This window comes from Lipotes vexillifer, unplaced genomic scaffold (assembly GCF_000442215.2).
Source record: "Lipotes vexillifer unplaced genomic scaffold, Lipotes_vexillifer_v1.1 scaffold299, whole genome shotgun sequence".
In the NCBI taxonomy this organism is placed as follows: domain Eukaryota; kingdom Metazoa; phylum Chordata; class Mammalia; order Artiodactyla; family Lipotidae; genus Lipotes; species Lipotes vexillifer.
In genome coordinates, this window is record NW_006784347.1 from 1,448,950 (window position 1) to 1,467,414 (window position 18,465).

Consider the following 18,465-nt stretch of genomic DNA (forward strand, 5'->3'; position numbering starts at 1 on the left):
TCCCTTTAGTTGTGACCCCATAGAGCCAACTTGTATACACATGCCGAGTTTATCTTCTCAGAACAGTAGTCAGATCATGCTCCTCCCCTGCTTAACGCCCTTCATTTTCTTCCCCACACTTAAAAGGATAAAGGTCAAATTGATCATCGTAATTATGCCGTTTGTGATTTTGCCTCTGCCAACTTTTCTACTTTTATGTTCTGCCTCTTCCCCATACTTTTCTGTTCTCTAGCCATACCAGACTCTTTGAATTTCCCTAAATGCACTATGTTCTTTTACTACTGTCTGTCTTTCCAAATAAAATATGGTTCTGTTTCTGAACAACCCTTCTCATACTTTAGAAGCTGTGGCTTCCCTGAGACTCAGGTTAATAGGAGGAAGCAGAGGCTATTCTAGATTTTAGAATCATAGGAAACTTTACATTTAGATAAAATCATCATCTCAGTAATGTAACTTATCAAGCCCGGTGCAGAGATGTACATTCAGACCAGTTAGCTGTAGGTTAAACTCTTCTCCACTTTACTATCCCAGTTTAATCTACAACCCCCTGTGCAAGTCACCAAAGTAAATTATAATAAAAAATAAACAGAAGGTATCAGAAAGTGAACCTGTGAATATAATCTTTGTCCTCAATTGAGAGATCATACCCTTCTCTGTAGTTAGTATCTTTGACCTACAGCATCTGTCTGTTAGCCCTGGAAAATTTCTGGTGGATTCAGTTCATCACTGTATCACAGCACCACTTAATCTCTACTAACGTTTCCCAACTTTGGCTGCAATTTGTAATCATCCAGGGAGCTCTAAAGAAATATTCATGCCTGGGTCTCACTCTCAGTGATTCTTGATTAATTGATCTGGGGGAGTAGCTTGAGCATTGAGGATTTTTCACAATCCCTGGATTCCTAGATCATTCTAATGTGCAGCCAAGATTGAGACCCATATGTATGCTCTTCAGCATCCAGTTTCAACAGATAAGAACACTAAATACGTAAATAAAGTATGTGTGTGTATATATACAGTTATTGTTGACACTCAGTTATATTTTTAACTATTATAAATTGCTGTGCTGGACTTTTTTTTAAAGCTTCAACTTCACAGAATGTTAAAAGAATAAATTGACAAAAACAAAGAAACCCCAGATTCCTTCTGGCTCTGTCATTCTGTGAATCTAAGAAGTACTTATGTGTAGAGATATCTGTCTTACTAGGAAACTCCATGTGGAGAAAACTGTTAGATCAAGCTCAAGAATTTAAGTGAGCTATACTGAGTACCCAGTTTGAGGGGAAGAAGTTTGAAATCAGAGATTATTTCAAATTCACCTTGGAATTTTTCATCTTTTTTTTTTATATCCTACAACCATATTGTTAGAGCTCCTTAACATGTCATGGTATGTTTGTATATAGATGTGAATAAACTGTATTCCCTTTTGCAAGGAGGTGACCTAGAATGGAGACGAGAACAGGCCTTAGAATCAGGCCATTTCAGATCCTGGGTCCTGCACTTACTAACACTACAGTTGTGACCATTTTTGCTTTAAAGTCTCGACTCCTGTTTCCTGATGTAGTAAAAAGAAAACGAATATTTATCTCATAAGGTTTTTTTGTTTTTTATTTTCTTTTAATTTTTGGCTGCATTGGGTCTTCATCGCTACATGAGGGCTTTCTCTGTTGTGGCGAATGGGGTCTACTCTTCGTTGCGGTGCGTGAGCTTCACATTGTGGTGGCTTCTCTTGTTGCGGAGCACGGGCTCTAGGTGCATGGGCTTCAGTAGTTGTTGCTCGCGGGCTCTAGAGGGCAGACTCAGTAGTTGTAGCGCACGGGCTTAGTTGCTCCACGGCATGTGGGATCTTCGCACACCAGGGATCGAACCCCTGTCCCCTGCATTGGCAGGCGGATTCTTAACCACTGTGCCACCAGGGAAGTCCCGTCTCATAAGGTTTTACTGAGAATTGAACTACATAAATTCGTAAAACATTTATCATAGTGCCTGACATAGTAAAGACCAAGTAGGTAATGGCTTTTTTCATTAATGTTGGCACAGTCTACGAAGCTTGAGCTTCACTTTTTCCTTTTCAGTTATGTAGGATATTTATTTAACTAGTTTCATGCTATTAATAGTATGTATTCTTGAAATGATATGGTGAGGATGGCAATTTGCCTGTGTCTTCCTCCACGAAACCTATAATCTCAGTCTAATCCCAATCTAATCATGAGAAAAACATTAAACAAACCCAGCTGAGGGACATTCTACAAAATTCCTGACCATTACTCCTCAAAACTGTCAAGGTCACCCAAAACAAGGAAAGTCTGATAAACTGTTATAGTCTGAGGAGACTTAGGAGACAGGATGACTAAATGTAATATGGTATCATGGAATGGAAAAAACATTAGATAAAAACTGAGGATCTATCTAAATAAGTATGGACTTTAAAATAATAATGTCAATATTGATTGATTAGTTTGGGCAAATGACTAGACTAATCTAAGATGGGAAGCCAGGTTTAGGGTTTATAAGATCTCCCTGTACTATCTTAGCAACTTTTCTGTAAATCTAAAACTATTCTAAGATAAAAAGTTTACTTTTAAAAAAAGCAAAAAATATATAATTGTAGACACCTTTGTTTTCAACAGAGTTACCCTATTAATTTAACTCAGTGTTAGGCTTGATATTTTGTATATTCATTGTGCACCTTGAAAGCACAGTAATCAACTTTTAAACTGCGGACATTATTACTGCTGATTGCTCCATTTACAATTAGCAAGTCTACCTTGTTTCCCTGTTATTAGTCATCATCATTGATGCATTAGCTACATCATGAGAATCAGAACATTCTGTGTTTAGCAGAACTTTTTTTGAGCTACAGATCAGACTTTCTAGGACATTTTGGAGGCCTTAGGCAAATATAAATTAATAACTTATCATAGAGAAGTTATTATTTTTTAACTTAGAGTATACAAGCTAGGTCTATTAAAACCTGTGAACTTGGCAGTTTTATATTCTGGCAAACTGAAAATATTTTATAGTATACTTTTGAAAAGTGTTAGCTGTAGTACTGATGGCATGTTAATCAGTATATTTTATTTGGTGTAGAATGCTTCCTTTTCTCTTTAAAGAAACTCTTGTGTATGTTTTCTTAGGAACTAAATAAACTTTTAGGTGGGTCTGGGCTTCCCTATGAAAATTTTTATTGATAAATAAAGATCATGGAGATAGATGTGGTGGATAAGGTCATAGTGCTTTCGAATGATGCCGCTCATCTTTTCTTTTCATAGAAATAGTTTGGATAAGAAAAGAGGAACACTGAACTCCTAAAACTGTATCTCAAACCATATCAATACCACTTTTTGGTTTTTTCCTTGAACTTAATTTGATGAATACATTAATTTTAGAGCTGGCTCTTGACAAAATTAATTCAACTGTTGTTTTTTCTTTTCAAGGAATACCTTTTGACTCCCAAGTTGGCACTGAAAATACCAATAAGAAAAAGGCTGGCTTTCAAAGGCACACTTAGAACATTTTACAGTCCAGAGATAGTCATATAAATAATTATTATACAGTGTGGCAGTGCTATAAAACAGATATGTATAATGTGCTTTGGAAGCACAGAAGAGGCTTTCTGATAGGCCTCCAGAAAGTCTTTACAGAGAAGATTGGAAATGACATTTAAGCCATCTTTTGGTGAAAGGATGTTGTTGATCATGATGATGATAGATAAAGAGTACAGTTATCATTTAGTAAGTGTTTACTTAGTGCCAGATGGCATGCTGTGTTTTATATTACTACATTTGTTTCCCACCACAACTCAGTAGGGTATTACTGTATCAATTTCACAGAAGTATGTAGATGAGTGATCATGACTGTGTTCTAACAAAACTTTATTTATGGGCACTAAAATTTCAATTTTATACAGTTTTTATTTGTCACAGAATACTATTTTTTAAACTGTTTTTCAGTTATTTAAAAACGTAAAAACCATTCTTAGCTCACTGGCTGTCCAAAAAAAGGCGGCAGGGTAGATTTGGCCTATGGACTAGTTTACTGACCTCTGGTTTATATGACGAAGGGGATTTATTGGATTATATAACTGTAGTCCAGAGATAGAGTAGTTTTTGTCAGTAATTCAGTGTCAACGAGGATCTTAGTGTCTTCTGTCTCTCTGCCATAATTTTCATAGTGTTAGCTTTATCCCATAGTTTATTCCCCTTGTGTTTACAAGATGGCAGTCAGAATATCCAGGGTCTCCATGGGTTATCTTCCATGTCTAGGGAGAGACAAGACCTTTTTCAGAAGCTCTTTCTAATCTCTCTTGAACTTAACCCCATCAGGTTGTACCCCTACCACTCCACAGGACCCATACTAAGTCATCTGCACTGACAAATGCAGTGAGCAGTTCTCTTCATTATTACTCGACCTGTCAACATCTGATCTTTTCCCTTCCATGGAACTCTTTAGTCGACTTCTCTACTCTTCTAGTTTTGTTCCTATTCTCTGGCCACTACTTCTTATTATCTGCTGGTCTCTCCTCATACCTGCAGCCTCGACATGTTGAATTCAGCCCCAAGGCTTACACCTCTGACCTCTTTTCTCTCTCTCTGTCTGTCTCCTATCTATACTCCCTTCCTTGGGAATGTCATACACTTTCTTTCTTTCTTTCTTTATTTATTTAATAGTCAGGCTATAGTTTATTACAGCAAAGGGATAAAAAGCAGGATCAATAAAGGAAAAAGGTACATCAGGCAGAAGCTGGAGGATACCAGGTATAAGCTTCCAAGAATCCTCTCCCAGTGGAGTCACATAGGACATACTAAATCCCCCAGCAATGAACTGGAGAAACACATGCAAAATGTTTTCTGCCAGGAAAGTTTGCTTGAGCCTAAAAGTCCAGGGTTTTTATTGGGGTAACTGCAGTGCTGATTGCAGTTACTGAAACTTCAGACCCCCCAGAAGGAAAGCAAGTGTTCATCATAAATCACATTTTTTACACACACTGTCCACACAAGCTGGTATAATGTGGTTCACGACCTCAAGCATGCACAGTGCCCTAATCAGTTAGTAGCATAGGGAACATTCTAAGACCTCAGTTCCTAGGAGCCAGCCAAAGGCTAGTTATACAAGTAAGCCCTTCTGAGAATGTACAAGATTTGAGTAACTCAAGGCTGCTGGGTTAATTCTTTACTTCACAGATAGGTATCAAATTATCATGAACTTAATGTACTATATATACATATCTGATAAAGCAGTACATTATAAAATAAAATACATCAAATTACTAAATTATAATTAAATGTCAATAAATATATCATAAATGTTTTATGACATATCATATATATGATAAGCAGCACATTAAATGCAAGGTATTATTATTATTACAAATGAGTAATGAGGGCTAGAGCTGTCCTAGGGTGTGACTGAACAGAGTAATAATGGACATTTGCAAGGCAACTCCTCAGAGCAGTGAATGGGAGGCTGTGAAAAAATCCCACTGAAGAGTTTTTCTCTCTGATAGAGATAGTTTTGTCACTAGATCCAGTTTGTGGGAATGTCATACACTTTAAATGTGATTTATGTAATGATGGCATATGTATGTCCATCTCTGCTTATTTGTCTGTTAGGCATCTCAGACTTAGTATGTCCAAAACTGAGCTCCATATACTCTTCTCATCCCCAAACCTATTCTCTCTCAGTCTTTCCTATCTCAGTAAATTGCAGATCCATTGTTTGGGCCCCAAATAGCAGAATTACCCCTGACTTCTTTCTGTATCTTTCTCTTCTGACAGCAGATTCTCTCCACTGTTCCTTCAGAATATATCCAGAATCTGACCTCTCCTCACCACCTCTACTACTCACTTAGTCCAGGTGTTTATCCTTGTCCGGTTTTTTCAGTAGCCTCTTAATTGGTCTCTACTTCTGTTCTCTTCTCTTCACTTCAGTTCCAAACCACTACCACCACCATCTTAATGATTTGTTTGTTATAGTAAAAGACAGTGGAGGGTCTGGAAATGAAGACAGGTTTTTGAAACCAGACACTTTAAATTTTAGGATTGCTACTTACTAGCAGTGTGATTTTGGGAAAGTCACTTTTCTCTGAATGTGTCTTACATTTAAATGGGCATAGGGCTTCCCTGGTGGTGCAGTGGTTGAGAATCTGCCTGCCAAGGCAGGGGACATAGGTTTGATCCCTTGTCCAGGAAGATCCCACATGCCGTGGAGCAACTAAGCCCGTGCGCCACAACTACTGAGCCTGTGCTCTGGAGCCTGTGAGCGACAACTACTGAGCCCGTGTGCGGCAGCTACTGAAGACCGTGTGCCTAGAGCCCGTGCTCTGCAACGAGAGAAACCACTGCAATGAGAAGCCCACACACCACAACGAAGAGTAGCCCCCGCTCGCCGCAACTAGAGAAAGCCTGCACGCAGCAACGAAGACCCAACACAGCCAAAATAAACAAACAAAATAAATAAATTTATTTTTAAAAATGGGCGTACTACTTGTTTCATTGAATTATTATTAGTATTAAATGAGATAATGTTGTAAAGACCTTACTGACCCCATAGCCAGCAGAGAATAGATACTGAACAAATTGTAGTTCTTTTCTCTTTTCTACACCAAACAGATGAGCTGCTTTTCATCTTTTCTGGTTATCATCGTGCATATGTAGCCAAGGAACATCTTCTGTATGTTCCTCTTCATAAGTGGACCTTGGCTAATAAACAAATCTAGCTTATGTTCCTGGTCCATACTTTTGCATTTTCATTACATTCCATATATGTCCTCCAATTCATGTCTCCCTTTGTTGGCATTAAGTGTATACAGTTCTTACAGATTCATACCTGAATAGTAAAAGAGAGCAGAGTTCATATCTGAATAGTAAAACTTTAATCTATATGTATAATAGATTATATGTATATAGTTTTAATACTTCCCACCCCTTCTGTTAAGGTCATATATATTTATACTTCTAAAGGAGGACTGAAGACAATCAACTTCAAAATCTTAATTCATAAAATCTAATATTTATTCTGGCACATTATTTAACTGAGAATACTAAAGATGGGCTGGGGCTACCAAATTCAAGGTCACTTAAGTTGTTTATTTTTCAACTGTAATATTTTGATCCTGGACTGAGAAGAATAATCATTTGAAGTATCTTCTACTTGAAGGAAAGAAAACATTTGTCTTGGAAGTAGACACTTTCTTTTAAGCCTTTCTCTAACTTAAATTTCTTCATAGGAAAACACTAAATACAGAATATCCCTATGTAGTTGGTATTTTTTTTTACTTAGACTGTTTTAGTGCATTTATGACCTGAGTTGAAAGCTGTTCACACTATGAATTAAATATTCCTATGACATTTTTCCCTTTTAAATAATGGGACGAGGAAGTCTATTAAAGGTGTATTGTTTTATATTATTTGCTGGATTTAATTTAGTTTGCTGATAAAAAAACAAGTGTTCTCTGATGAGAACAAATCTAGGAAACCTAAGCTCTAATTTTAAAAGCTAGCACTTGGACAATCAGGTCTTTTTTTTTTTCTTTTTAGTCAGGTCTTTTTAAATTTTGTACCTGTTAACATTGAAGAAAGTCTTTAACTGAAGCTTGATGAGTAAATTCTAACTTCACAGACACAGCCCCTTTCTCCCTTCTGCACTTCAGGGTGAGGTAATGAGTCTTATGCAAGTAACTTGATTTGCTTGATGACTGAAGGTCTTCTGTTTTGTCCATAAACGTAGATGTATGTATTATGTGTGGGAGGTCTTATCTGTACTGAAGGAATTGTGTTTTAAGCAAAGCAAAAATATGCAAAGTACTGTGCATCATTGCAGTCTTGCTGTTTTGGATAATGGAGTCATTGATTGCATAGCATACCACAAGACACTTTTAAAGAGCTTGAACTTTTTTTCTATACCATCTTGGGTCAATGGTGAGTTTATTATTTAAAAAAAAATCTTTAGCTGTTTACTTTTACCTGAGAGTTAATCTCAACTCTTATGACTAACCTCCACTAGAGTAAGACATGGTTAAGATATCAGTCGTAGAGGAGTGAATTGCTGAAATTTACTGCAATGTAGTTCTAATTTAATTTTTTAAATTCAGGCAATTAAAACATTTTAGATTATGATGGTATCAAAATTGGTGACTTTTTGTCTTGCCATTGGCTGGCTGACTCAAAACTGTCTTAAACCATTTCTTGTCTGTAGTTTTCCTGTAGGTTGTTTTACTGATACGCTGACATACTGCAGATCGTGCAAATTTAATTTGTTTGAAGCCTTGTTTTTTTATTTTTTTCTCCTTTTATTATTTAGAAAGACATCCTGGTGAGGGGAAATGTCTGTATTTTATTCGTATTACTTCTCACATACTTCAAGGGCATGTTTTGATGTTAAAACAGAGAATGTGATGCATGTATGTAATTTTATCCATGTGGAAAATGAATATTTAAGGCAGGCCTGAATACAAGTGTTGCTCATTGTAATTTATTCCCAAGTAAAGGAGAAGAAAGAAATTTGCATTAAAAAATTAGATGATCAGTAGGAAGGGAAATTGACTAGGACTGTATTTACACATCCTGATCCCTGATATAAGATGCCACAGATTTCTGGTATAGTTTTATCTTTTCATAAAATGAATTTTTGTTTCACAATAATTTAGGACCTCATAATACTTTATTTTTTTTCTTTACCTGTTGAGGGACCTGGATTGTTTGACCTGTAGAATTTCCCACAATCAGTATTTTGTTGATTATGCACTCAGGAACAATTCAGCATTTTCTTCTGTTCTTTGTTTTTCCTGGAAACTGACAGCTAGTTTCAGAGGTTTGACTAGACTCAGGTTTGATTGCTTTGGCAAAACTGTAGTTGTGTTCCTATCATTAGGAGGCATATAATGTCCAGTTTTTTCTCTTTTTTGGTGTTATTAGCCATTGGTGCTCGATGGCTGCAGAGATATTAATTAATTGCAGTTTGTGAAATGGTGATATTTTATCTTTTGTTTCCCATTTATTTGGAATAATTTTATAGAGAGAGCTCTCATATACTTTTTGGCTACTAGTACAGTTTATATAGGGAATGTAGGATGAATTGCTGATTCTTTCTTTTCCACAGTTTTCAAGATAATGAACTGGGCCCCTCTCAACCTCAGAAGGTGACCAGTTAGTGTGGTAGTGCTGTGGTTTGTTTTGTTTTTTTTTAAAAAAAACATTATGATCTATAGTCAGTTGTACATTTAGTTAGTTAGTTCTCTGGTAGAGCTAGGAAGAGATCCATGGGACAATATTCCCTGAGTTCTTGAATGTTGATGAGCTTCTTCACTGTTTTTTTTTTTGACGTGACCTCAATTTTACATTGTCTTTAATAGCTTCTTTACTGTTACATATGTCAGCGTGTTCCAAGTTCATCTAGTACTTTTCCTTTGCTAAACCAGCTGCTTCTTTAAGAAGTTCTGATTTCTTTTAATGGAGAATGGCATTTCAGGATAACAGTCTGGGCCCTAGGAGTGGTTAGTACTACTTGATTAATCAAGGTGTTAGGTGTTTTAAGTGGACAGAGCTAGGACATACATGTGACTTGTAAGACTGTACTGATGTTTCCAATATAGATTCAATACTAAAGAGTTTTTACTTAACTTCTTCTGTATTCTTATATCTATAGTTGTTCCTTTCTTCCGCCCGGAGAATTCTGGTTCTCAAGGAGATGATACCATTAGAGTACCCATAATTATTCATTTGCTTTATCCCTCTTTTTAAATACAGTGGTGTCACAACATTACAATTACCAATTTTGATTTCTGAAATCAGTTACTTTTTGTTTATTCTTCATTTGTTTTGGCTGTACTGTATCTTCGTTGTCAGATCTTATAGCCATTACATATTATAATCTCTCCATTTAAAACTCTCAGTCTTTTTCTTTGAACTTTTATTTTTTTTATACAGCAGATTCTTGTTAGTTATCTATTTTATACATATTAGTGTATATATGTCAATCCCAATCTCCCAATTCATCCCCCCTGCCCCCGCTTTCCTCCCTTGGTGTCCATACATTTGTTCTCTACATCTCATGTAGTCTAATTCTACAGTCAGTTGTATATGTATGCTCACCACCAGTCCTTATTTAATGTCTCTCTAGTCACTTTGGTTGCCTAAAGTTAGTTTTCTGGTAGAGCTAGGAAGAGGCCCATGGGAACAATATTCCTTGAGTTCTTGCATGTTAGTAATAGTTTTTCTTTACTCTTTATACTTAAAGGTAAGTTTTACTGGTTGTAAAGCCTTTGGTTCAATTTTTTTTTCCTTGTGTGTTTTAAATATATTATTCTGTTTTCTTCTGTTGTTTTCCCTTATTAATCATGTGATGTATTTGCCTAAATGCCCAAAGGATTTTTTTTCCCTTTAAAGTCCATTAGTTTTAGTAGAAAATGTCTTGGTGTATTGATCTGAGTTGATTAAGTAGGACACAGGATGCTCTTGAAATATGTAGTTTCAAATATAGATGTATATATATATGTGTGTGCATGTATAAATGTATTTATACACACATATAACTATATATGTTACACATATATAGCCACTTTTTTTCCTCTGGAAAGCTTTCTTGAATTATAGTCTTTCGGTATTTGTTCTGTTTTCTCACTTTGGTTTTCTTCTTCAGGGACTCCTATGTTTATCCTTATGCTGGATCTTCTTTGCCTACCTCCAATATTTATCCCCTTCTTACAGATCCTTTTTAATCTATTTCTTCTTTTTAAAAAATTTGTTAAAGATTTTCTTCCATCTTACCTTCTATTTCTTTTAAGACCTTTTGTGTTTGTTTGCTCTTGTATTTCTTATAGTCTTCATTACTGAAATGATTTTTGTTTGATTTCTCATTATTTCTTGGTTTCTGCCTCCTCATTTCTGAGTTTTTCTGATTCTGATTTATATTGCTTTTTCATGTATTATGTAATTTTCCCATTATCTCTCATAAAACATGTAAATGTAAATTTTATTAGAGTAAAATATATAGTCCTAAGGATTATTTGAGATACTTTAGATTAAATAAGCAGCTGTAATTAATTTAGACATTGCTTTAAATCAAGGCTTTTAAATTGAAATTCTGTGAATGAACTTCAGAGTAGATAACATTGCTTTATTATATGCAAAGTAGAGTGTATATATATGGGGGTAGGGAAAAAATACCTTCACTTTCTTTAGACTTTCAGAGAGGAGTGTAAACCATCCCCACAAAAGTAAGGGTGAGGACCTTTGCTTTGTGTATGAAAAATCCTCAAATATTTTAATGATTGAGCTTATAAGAAATGAAAACAAATGATAGCTATAGTAGTGTTAAGATATAGATGTCGCCAGGGTACATCAATTTCATTATCTATTCGCTTATGATCGCTCTAATTTTATGCAGATGGAGGGAACGAGGAAGCACCGGATCGAAGACAGTCAAGTGTAGACTCTCGCCAAAGCCGCTCTGGGCAAGGTAAATTTTCCTCAAATTTATTAAATTAAAAAGAATAGATACCAGCTATTCCTTTCCAGTACTTAATCTGAGGACTGGGGTTTTCACTGGGTCAAGTTTAGATATTCTCATTTCTCATTTAGGAGTTCAGATGTTACAATCTAATTAGTTCCATATGATAATCATCTATTCAGGATAAAAGAAAATGAGAAATGGTCTCTTTTTTAACGATATTAAGGTTTTAAGTAATTTTGGAGCATTGTGGTATATGTCTGGATATCACTTTGGGAATATAACCCAAAGTAAATTTTTAGCAGTAACATTTGTTGCAAGTGTCATCACACTGGCTTTTAAAAGTTCATCAATGCAATATTTGTTGTCCCAGCTGTCTCAGAAGAAATGGGTTTTGTTTATAATTATTACCTAAAATTAAGATCTTCTTACTTATTTTCATTTTCTGTTTAAAATTTATTATCATAGGCTTTTGACTGGTTTTTTTGAAGTGACAACTTCAAAACTAGGTTAAAGTATTCTCTACCAGTGGATTTTCAGATAGGCCTTCCCTAAGGAACATTTAAATTTGCAGGACTAGCACCTCCACGTTTTTCTTTATAGTACTTATCACCTTTATATTTGTTTTCTCTATCTAAAACTAGAATGAATGTTTCATGATTGCAGAGATTTTTGGTTTTCTTTGTTCACTGCTGTATTTCCAGTGCCAAGAATAAGTACCTGGTATATACAGTAGTAGTTACTGAATAAATACTGTTGGATGAATGAAGTCATCTCTAAGAGAATGAGAGTTAGGAACCCAGACTGATTAAAATACTGCAAAATTTCAAGCAGTCTTTACTGAGTTTAGTTTTTTGAGAGTATTTACAAATAAAATGAAGCCTTAGATATACAAATGTGTGATGTTTTAATCCTGTAAAAGCTCCTGGTTCATTTGTTCTATAATCCTGTTCCCTTTTTTCTCCAACTTTGCTCTTCCCAAGTTTTAGAGTTGTACTATTTTTAATACAGTTGTTTGTTGCAGAATAAAAAGAAGAATAATATATGCAGGTTGATTTGGAAATTTAAACTTAACACTAGTACTTTTAATCATTTTTAAATAATATGCACGTATTATAAATGTCAGGAATTCGTGTAAGTTTTCACTTTTTCACGTTACATGTATTTTGATATAAAAAAAGAAATTAAGAGAAAAACTGAATTGTAATATATAAGTATATCAAATGAACACATTGTACACCTTAAACTTATATAATGTTTTATGTCAGTTATATCTCAATAAACCTTGGTGGCAAGGAAAGAAAGAAAATGAGCTTATGTGTTTAAAATCCTTGTTGGTCTACACCCTGTAGGCCTGCATGCCCTGTACTTGCCCAGCCTCAAGACAGAAGAAAGAACCCAGAGTCAGCAACAGAGACATCAGTGATTTAATGGATATGAGAATCTTACATGTCTGAAGCAAGGTCCTGTGTGCAGAAGACAGTGGGCAGGATATGGCAACAGTAGACCACTCCTGGGAGAGGGGATGGGTGGAGGTGTTTACCAGTTATAGGGGGAATTGATGTCAGGTTGGCTCATTGGTTACCAGGGAAACAAGCAGAGGAGCACACCCCTCACTGCCCCTTTGATAAGTTATTGTGGTGGAGATGTTCTGATCTGAAGATTAGACCAGGCATTTACTGATTAGGCTCTATGATTAAGAGGGAAGGTCAGTCATGTGAGTAGGGTGTAGGTGAAGCAGGGACTGGTGAACAGGGGATGTAGAGAGAGCAAGAGAACAGCCACCTTGGGTGCCCTCATCATATAACCCTAAAAACAAAATTAGTACAAATGAATAGAAAAATAATTATACTAATTTTTATTAAAGTTTAATTTTATTTAATGTCACAGATATAGATGTGGGAGGTTATTAATTTACCTTGTGCTCTCTGAATTATGTCAGTTGAAATATTTTTCAAATCAATGAGTATAATTGAATTTTAGTAACAAAAGCTGAACTTAACAGCAAAATCAGTGATTTTCATGATCTGAGCACAGCTGCCTGATGATCTCAGAACTCATCAGGACTGATGTCAATTAGAAGTCATTAGGAACTGTATCATTATGAGAGTTAACTGATATAAAAGCATGTTTCTCACCTTTTTAGAGATTTTATTTGTAATACAGTAAGTCCCCTACATACGAATACTTCAAGTTGCAAACTTTCAAAGATGCGAACATGTGTTCGCATGTCCACTCACGTAAGTTAGTTCACGTCTGACGTATATTGTCACGTACGTGCATCCTCTACAAGTGGTTGTGCTTTTGTGTACTTTACAGTACTGTATAGAGTACAGTAGTACAGTATCTTTATTTCTTTATTTCAAGCCCAGGATGTCCGGAAGCAAGCATAAAAGCAGCAGTATATAGCCAACTGTGTTAGTTGTGTTGGACTTTTGAACAAATTGGACTTCCGAACGCGCTCTTGTAACAGAACTCGATCGTATGTAGGGGACTTACTGTATCTTTTTATGCAAAAGACAGAAGTAAAAATACAAAGCCATCTATAATGAGTTGGAATGAATGAGAATCCATATTATCAGGAATAAAGAGGTAGGATGAACACATACTTCTACTTTTTCTCCTTTCAGAAACCTGCTAAAAGATCAGTAAAGGGGAATTAGAGAGGAGACAAAATCAACACAATTTTAGAAACTAGGGAGTATATGAATAATTGTAGACTGGATGCTAAACTCAGTAGCAGAGAAAATCAAGAAAATAATCTGATTTACCCTCCAAAAGACTAAAAAAACTCAAGAATGGCAGCATGTGGAAGTGGAAGTGAAAGGAGGATTGGTTGAAAGTCAGTCGAAGAAGCCCTTGGTTCCTGGGACCTCCTTCTCAAAATGAGCTAACCAGTTAGCTTGACAAGTGCCCAGCTCTTCACCCCTAACTTTGGCAAAGCCCAGAAATTTATTCTTTGGAGAGGGCAAAAATAGAGACTCTCTCTAGAGCAGAAGACAACCAGGCATAGTGGAGGGCAGGAGTCCCATACTGAAAATAATCAACCTTTTAGTCCTTTCTCCTAACTATGAGCAGCTGACCGAGGATTACTAGATATTTGAGGAAACCCTGTAATGTATGAAAGGTAGAGATTAAAATAAACAGGATAGAGCAACTGAGAACAGATCTTTTGCAGAGGAAAATAACAACCATTATAAACAACTTCAGGGAAATAAGAGAAAATAATACAGCCATGAAATAAGGAGTTACTGGAAAAGAGTAATAATTCTGATTTTTAAAAGAGGCTCTTAGACATTAAAATTCTGATAGCAGAGATCAAAAAAGCTTTGTAGAAGTACTTAGAAAATTAATGTTGAAGAAATCTGTGAAAAAGTTGAGTAAAAGAACAAATGTTACAGAAGAGAAGTGAGGAGTATTAAGAAACTTACAGGGGCAGTCCAGGAATTTCAGTATTCAAATAATAGTAGTTGGGACTTCCCTGGTGGCACAGTGGTTAAGAATCTGCCTGCCAGTGCAGGGGACACGGGTTTGAGCCCTGGTCTGGGAGGATCCCACATGCTGTGGAGCAGCTGAGCCCGTGCACCACAACTACTAAGCGTGCATGCTAGAGCCTGTGTGCCACAGCTACTGAAGCCTGCGTGCCTAGAACCCGTGCTGCTCCGCAACAAGAGAAACCACACAATGAGAAGCCCACGCTCTGCAATGAAGAGTAGTCCCCGCTCACCACAACTAGAGAAAGCCCGCACGCAGCTACAAAAACCCAACGCAGCCAAAAATAAATAAATTAATTAATTAAAAAAAGAAAAACAACACCAGTAGTTCCCAGAAGAAACAGAGAAAATGGGGAAGAAGTCATCAACAAAATGATTCAAGAAAACTTTCTTGGACTAAAGAACATGAGTTTCTGGTTCAAAAGGCTTACTGAGTACTCATTACAATGGATGAATATAAACACAAACTAAGACACATCGTGGTGAAATTTCAAATCACTGGGTGAAACAGGTCTTTCCATGCTTTCAGAGAGGGAAAAAAATGTGTCAAAGTAACAGGAATCAGTTGGCTTTGGACTTCTTAATGGTAGCATTAGATACTAAATGAGAAACGGAGCATCACCTTCAAAATTCTCAGGGAAAATAATTTCAACCCCTTTGTATTTCATATGCATTGAAACTATTAATCAGATATAAGAGTTAAATTAAGATGTTTTAAGACATGTAAGATTTTTTGTTTGTTTTTTTGGTTTGTTTGTTTGCCTACCTTGTACCCTTCCATCAAAATGAGAAAGTCAGCCAAATGAAAAAGGGAAAGGTTACAAGAAATAGGAAATTTAACAAAAGAGAAGGGTAAAGAAATCTTCAGCATACAATGAAAAGACGGGGTTGGAGGGCAAACAGACCAGAATGGAGTAGGTTAGAAGCTTCCAGAAGAGTCATTCTCAGGAAAATGAAATTGGTAGAAATCTGATGCATTTAATTATCTTTAGGAAAGTTTTAAGTAATTGATGAAAGGCTTAGGGTTGAATTGGTGATAAATACATAAAGTAGGAAGTGAAAAAAGATCTAAACTCGAATAAAAGCAAGTAATGTGTGAAAGGAGATGTTAGAATAAGTTCTCAGTCCTTGGGGTAGTGTCTGGAGTAGCTGAAGTTCATGTCAGTCACCTCCATTGGTAAACCATATCAGTTTTCTCCAGTGTGGTACAAATATTTTTATTATTTGATTTGGACCATTATGGTTGAGCAGTAGTGCTCTAAAGCAGGGTGAGCAAATCTGGCCTGTGTGGCCTGCTTTTGTACAGTTGATAGATTTGATTTGCTAAGACAGTTTTAATTATTTTTGTATCTGTGTTCATGTGGGATATTGGCCTTTAATTTTCCTGTCTTAGGATGTCTTTGTCTGATTTTTGTATCAGGGTACTCCTGGAGTACCTTGAAAGTTGAAAGTTGAGAGATATTTCTCCCTCTTCAATTTCCTGGAGTATTTTTTATAGAACTGGTATTATTTCATTCATAAATGTTTGATAGAATTTCCCAGGGAGGCATCTGGGCCTGGAATTTTCATTGTGGGAAAGTTTTAAAATATAAATTAAATTTCTTTAGTAAATATAGGACTATTCAAATTAACTCCTCCTTCTTAAGTAACCATTTTTTTGTTTTTGTTTTTTTTTTGTGGTACATGGGCCTCTCCCGTTGTGGAGCACAGGCTCCGTACGTGCAGGCTCAGCGGCTGTGGCTCATGGGCCTACCCGCTCCGTGGTGTGTGGGATCTTCCCGGACCGGGGCACAAACCCGTGTCCCCTGCATTGGCAGGCGAACTCTCAACCACTGTGCCACCAGGGAAGCCCGAGTAACCTTTTTAAATCTATAGAATCTGTAATGGTGTCACCTCTCCCCATTCCTAATATGGTTAATTTGAGTATTCTTTCTCCTTGTCTTGATCATTCTGGATAGAGATATATCAATTTTATTGATCTTAAAGAATCATTTTCAGTTTTCATTCATTTTCTGTATTGCTTTCTTGTTTTCTATTTTATCAGTTTCTTCTTTGCTCTTTATTATTTCCTTACTTCTGCCTGGTTTGGGTTGAATTTTCTCTTCTATTTCTAGCTTCTTAAGGTAGAAGCTAAGATCACTGATATTGGAACTTTCTTTTCTAATACAGGAATTTTAGTGCTATAAATTTCCCTCTATGTACTGACTTAGCTGCATTTCACAGACTTTGATGAGTAATGCTTTTCATTTATTCCAAAATACTGCCTAATTCCCCTTTTGGTTTCTTCTTTAACCCATGTGTTATTTAGAAGTGTGTTGATGTAGTTTTCAGACATTTGAGAATTTTCCAGATACCTTCCTCATATTAATTTCTAGTTTAATTTTGTTGTGGCCAAAGAACACATATTCTGAGTTAAATCACGTTTTATTGAGATTTGTTTTATGGCCCAGGAAATTATCTATCTTAAATGTTCTGTGTGCACTTAAAATATGTGTATTAGGCTCTTTGGGGGTGGAAGGTTCTACGAATATTAGTCTGGTTGAGTTAATTGATAGTGTTGTTCAAGTCTTCTATATCTTTGCTGATTTTATGTCTGCTCATTCTGTCAGTTATTAAAAGAGGAATATTGAAATCTCAGGCCGTAAGTGTGAATTTATCTATTTCCCCTTGCAGTCCTACCACATTCCTCATACCACTGATCCTCTGGTCAGAAAGGATTCCCCTTCCTCAGAGATTTAAGTATCCCCTACAGCTGCCATTACTGAAATAGTCTTACCTATAGGCAGGGCTGGAAGAGGAGGGTAAAAAGAGAAAAAAGCCAGATCTTTCCACTCTCACAGTCCTATGTCCCCCCACCACTGCCCCATTTATACTCTCTAATCAGAAAGAGAAGACTTGTATCTGTTTGACTGTGGTGTGCCAATCCAGGATTTGGATTTCCTTTGAGTTCAGGCTGGGAGTTCAGTGACATTAAAAAACAACAGGAAATGCATCACTGAATTGGTTGTCTTTCAAGTTCTGGTTTCCTTCCACAATTTGCCTGCTACTGTTTAGTTTTAAGAGTCCTCAGATTGCTGCTCCATCATTCTTTCCAGGGTTTTCAGTTACATTCATGGGTTTTAGTTATATACAGTTAACGCAGAGTGTGCTTACTCCATTTTAATCCAGAACCATAACCAGAGCCGTTCCATTTTTTTTTTTTAATAAATTGATTTATTTTATTTATTTTGGCCACGTTGGGTCTTCATTCCTGCGTGTGGGCTTTCTCTAGTTGCGGCAAGCAGGGGCTACCCTTCGTTGTGGTGTGCAGGCTTCTCATTGTGGTGGCTTCTCTTGTTGCAGAGCAGGGGCTCTAGGCGCATGGGCTTCAGTAGTTGTGGCGCGTGGGCTCAGTGGTTGTGGCTTGTGGGCTGTAGAGGGCAGGCTCAGTAGTTGTGGCACACCGGCTTAGTTGCTCCATGGCATGTGGGATCTTCCCAGACCAGGGATCAAACCCGTGTCCCCTGCACTGGCAGGGGGGGGG

General features: G+C 36.5%; 1 protein-coding gene across 1 annotated transcript in view; it reads left to right on the forward strand.

Annotated features, from left to right (window-relative positions):
• The window catches only part of TANC2 (tetratricopeptide repeat, ankyrin repeat and coiled-coil containing 2), a 323,861-nt gene that overhangs the window by 44,291 nt on the left and 261,105 nt on the right, over window positions 1–18,465 (forward strand). The window contains exon 2 of the mRNA XM_007456751.1: window positions 11,386–11,457. Coding sequence (XP_007456813.1) covers window positions 11,386–11,457 — 72 coding nt within the window. The remainder of the gene's footprint in view (window positions 1–11,385; window positions 11,458–18,465) is intronic.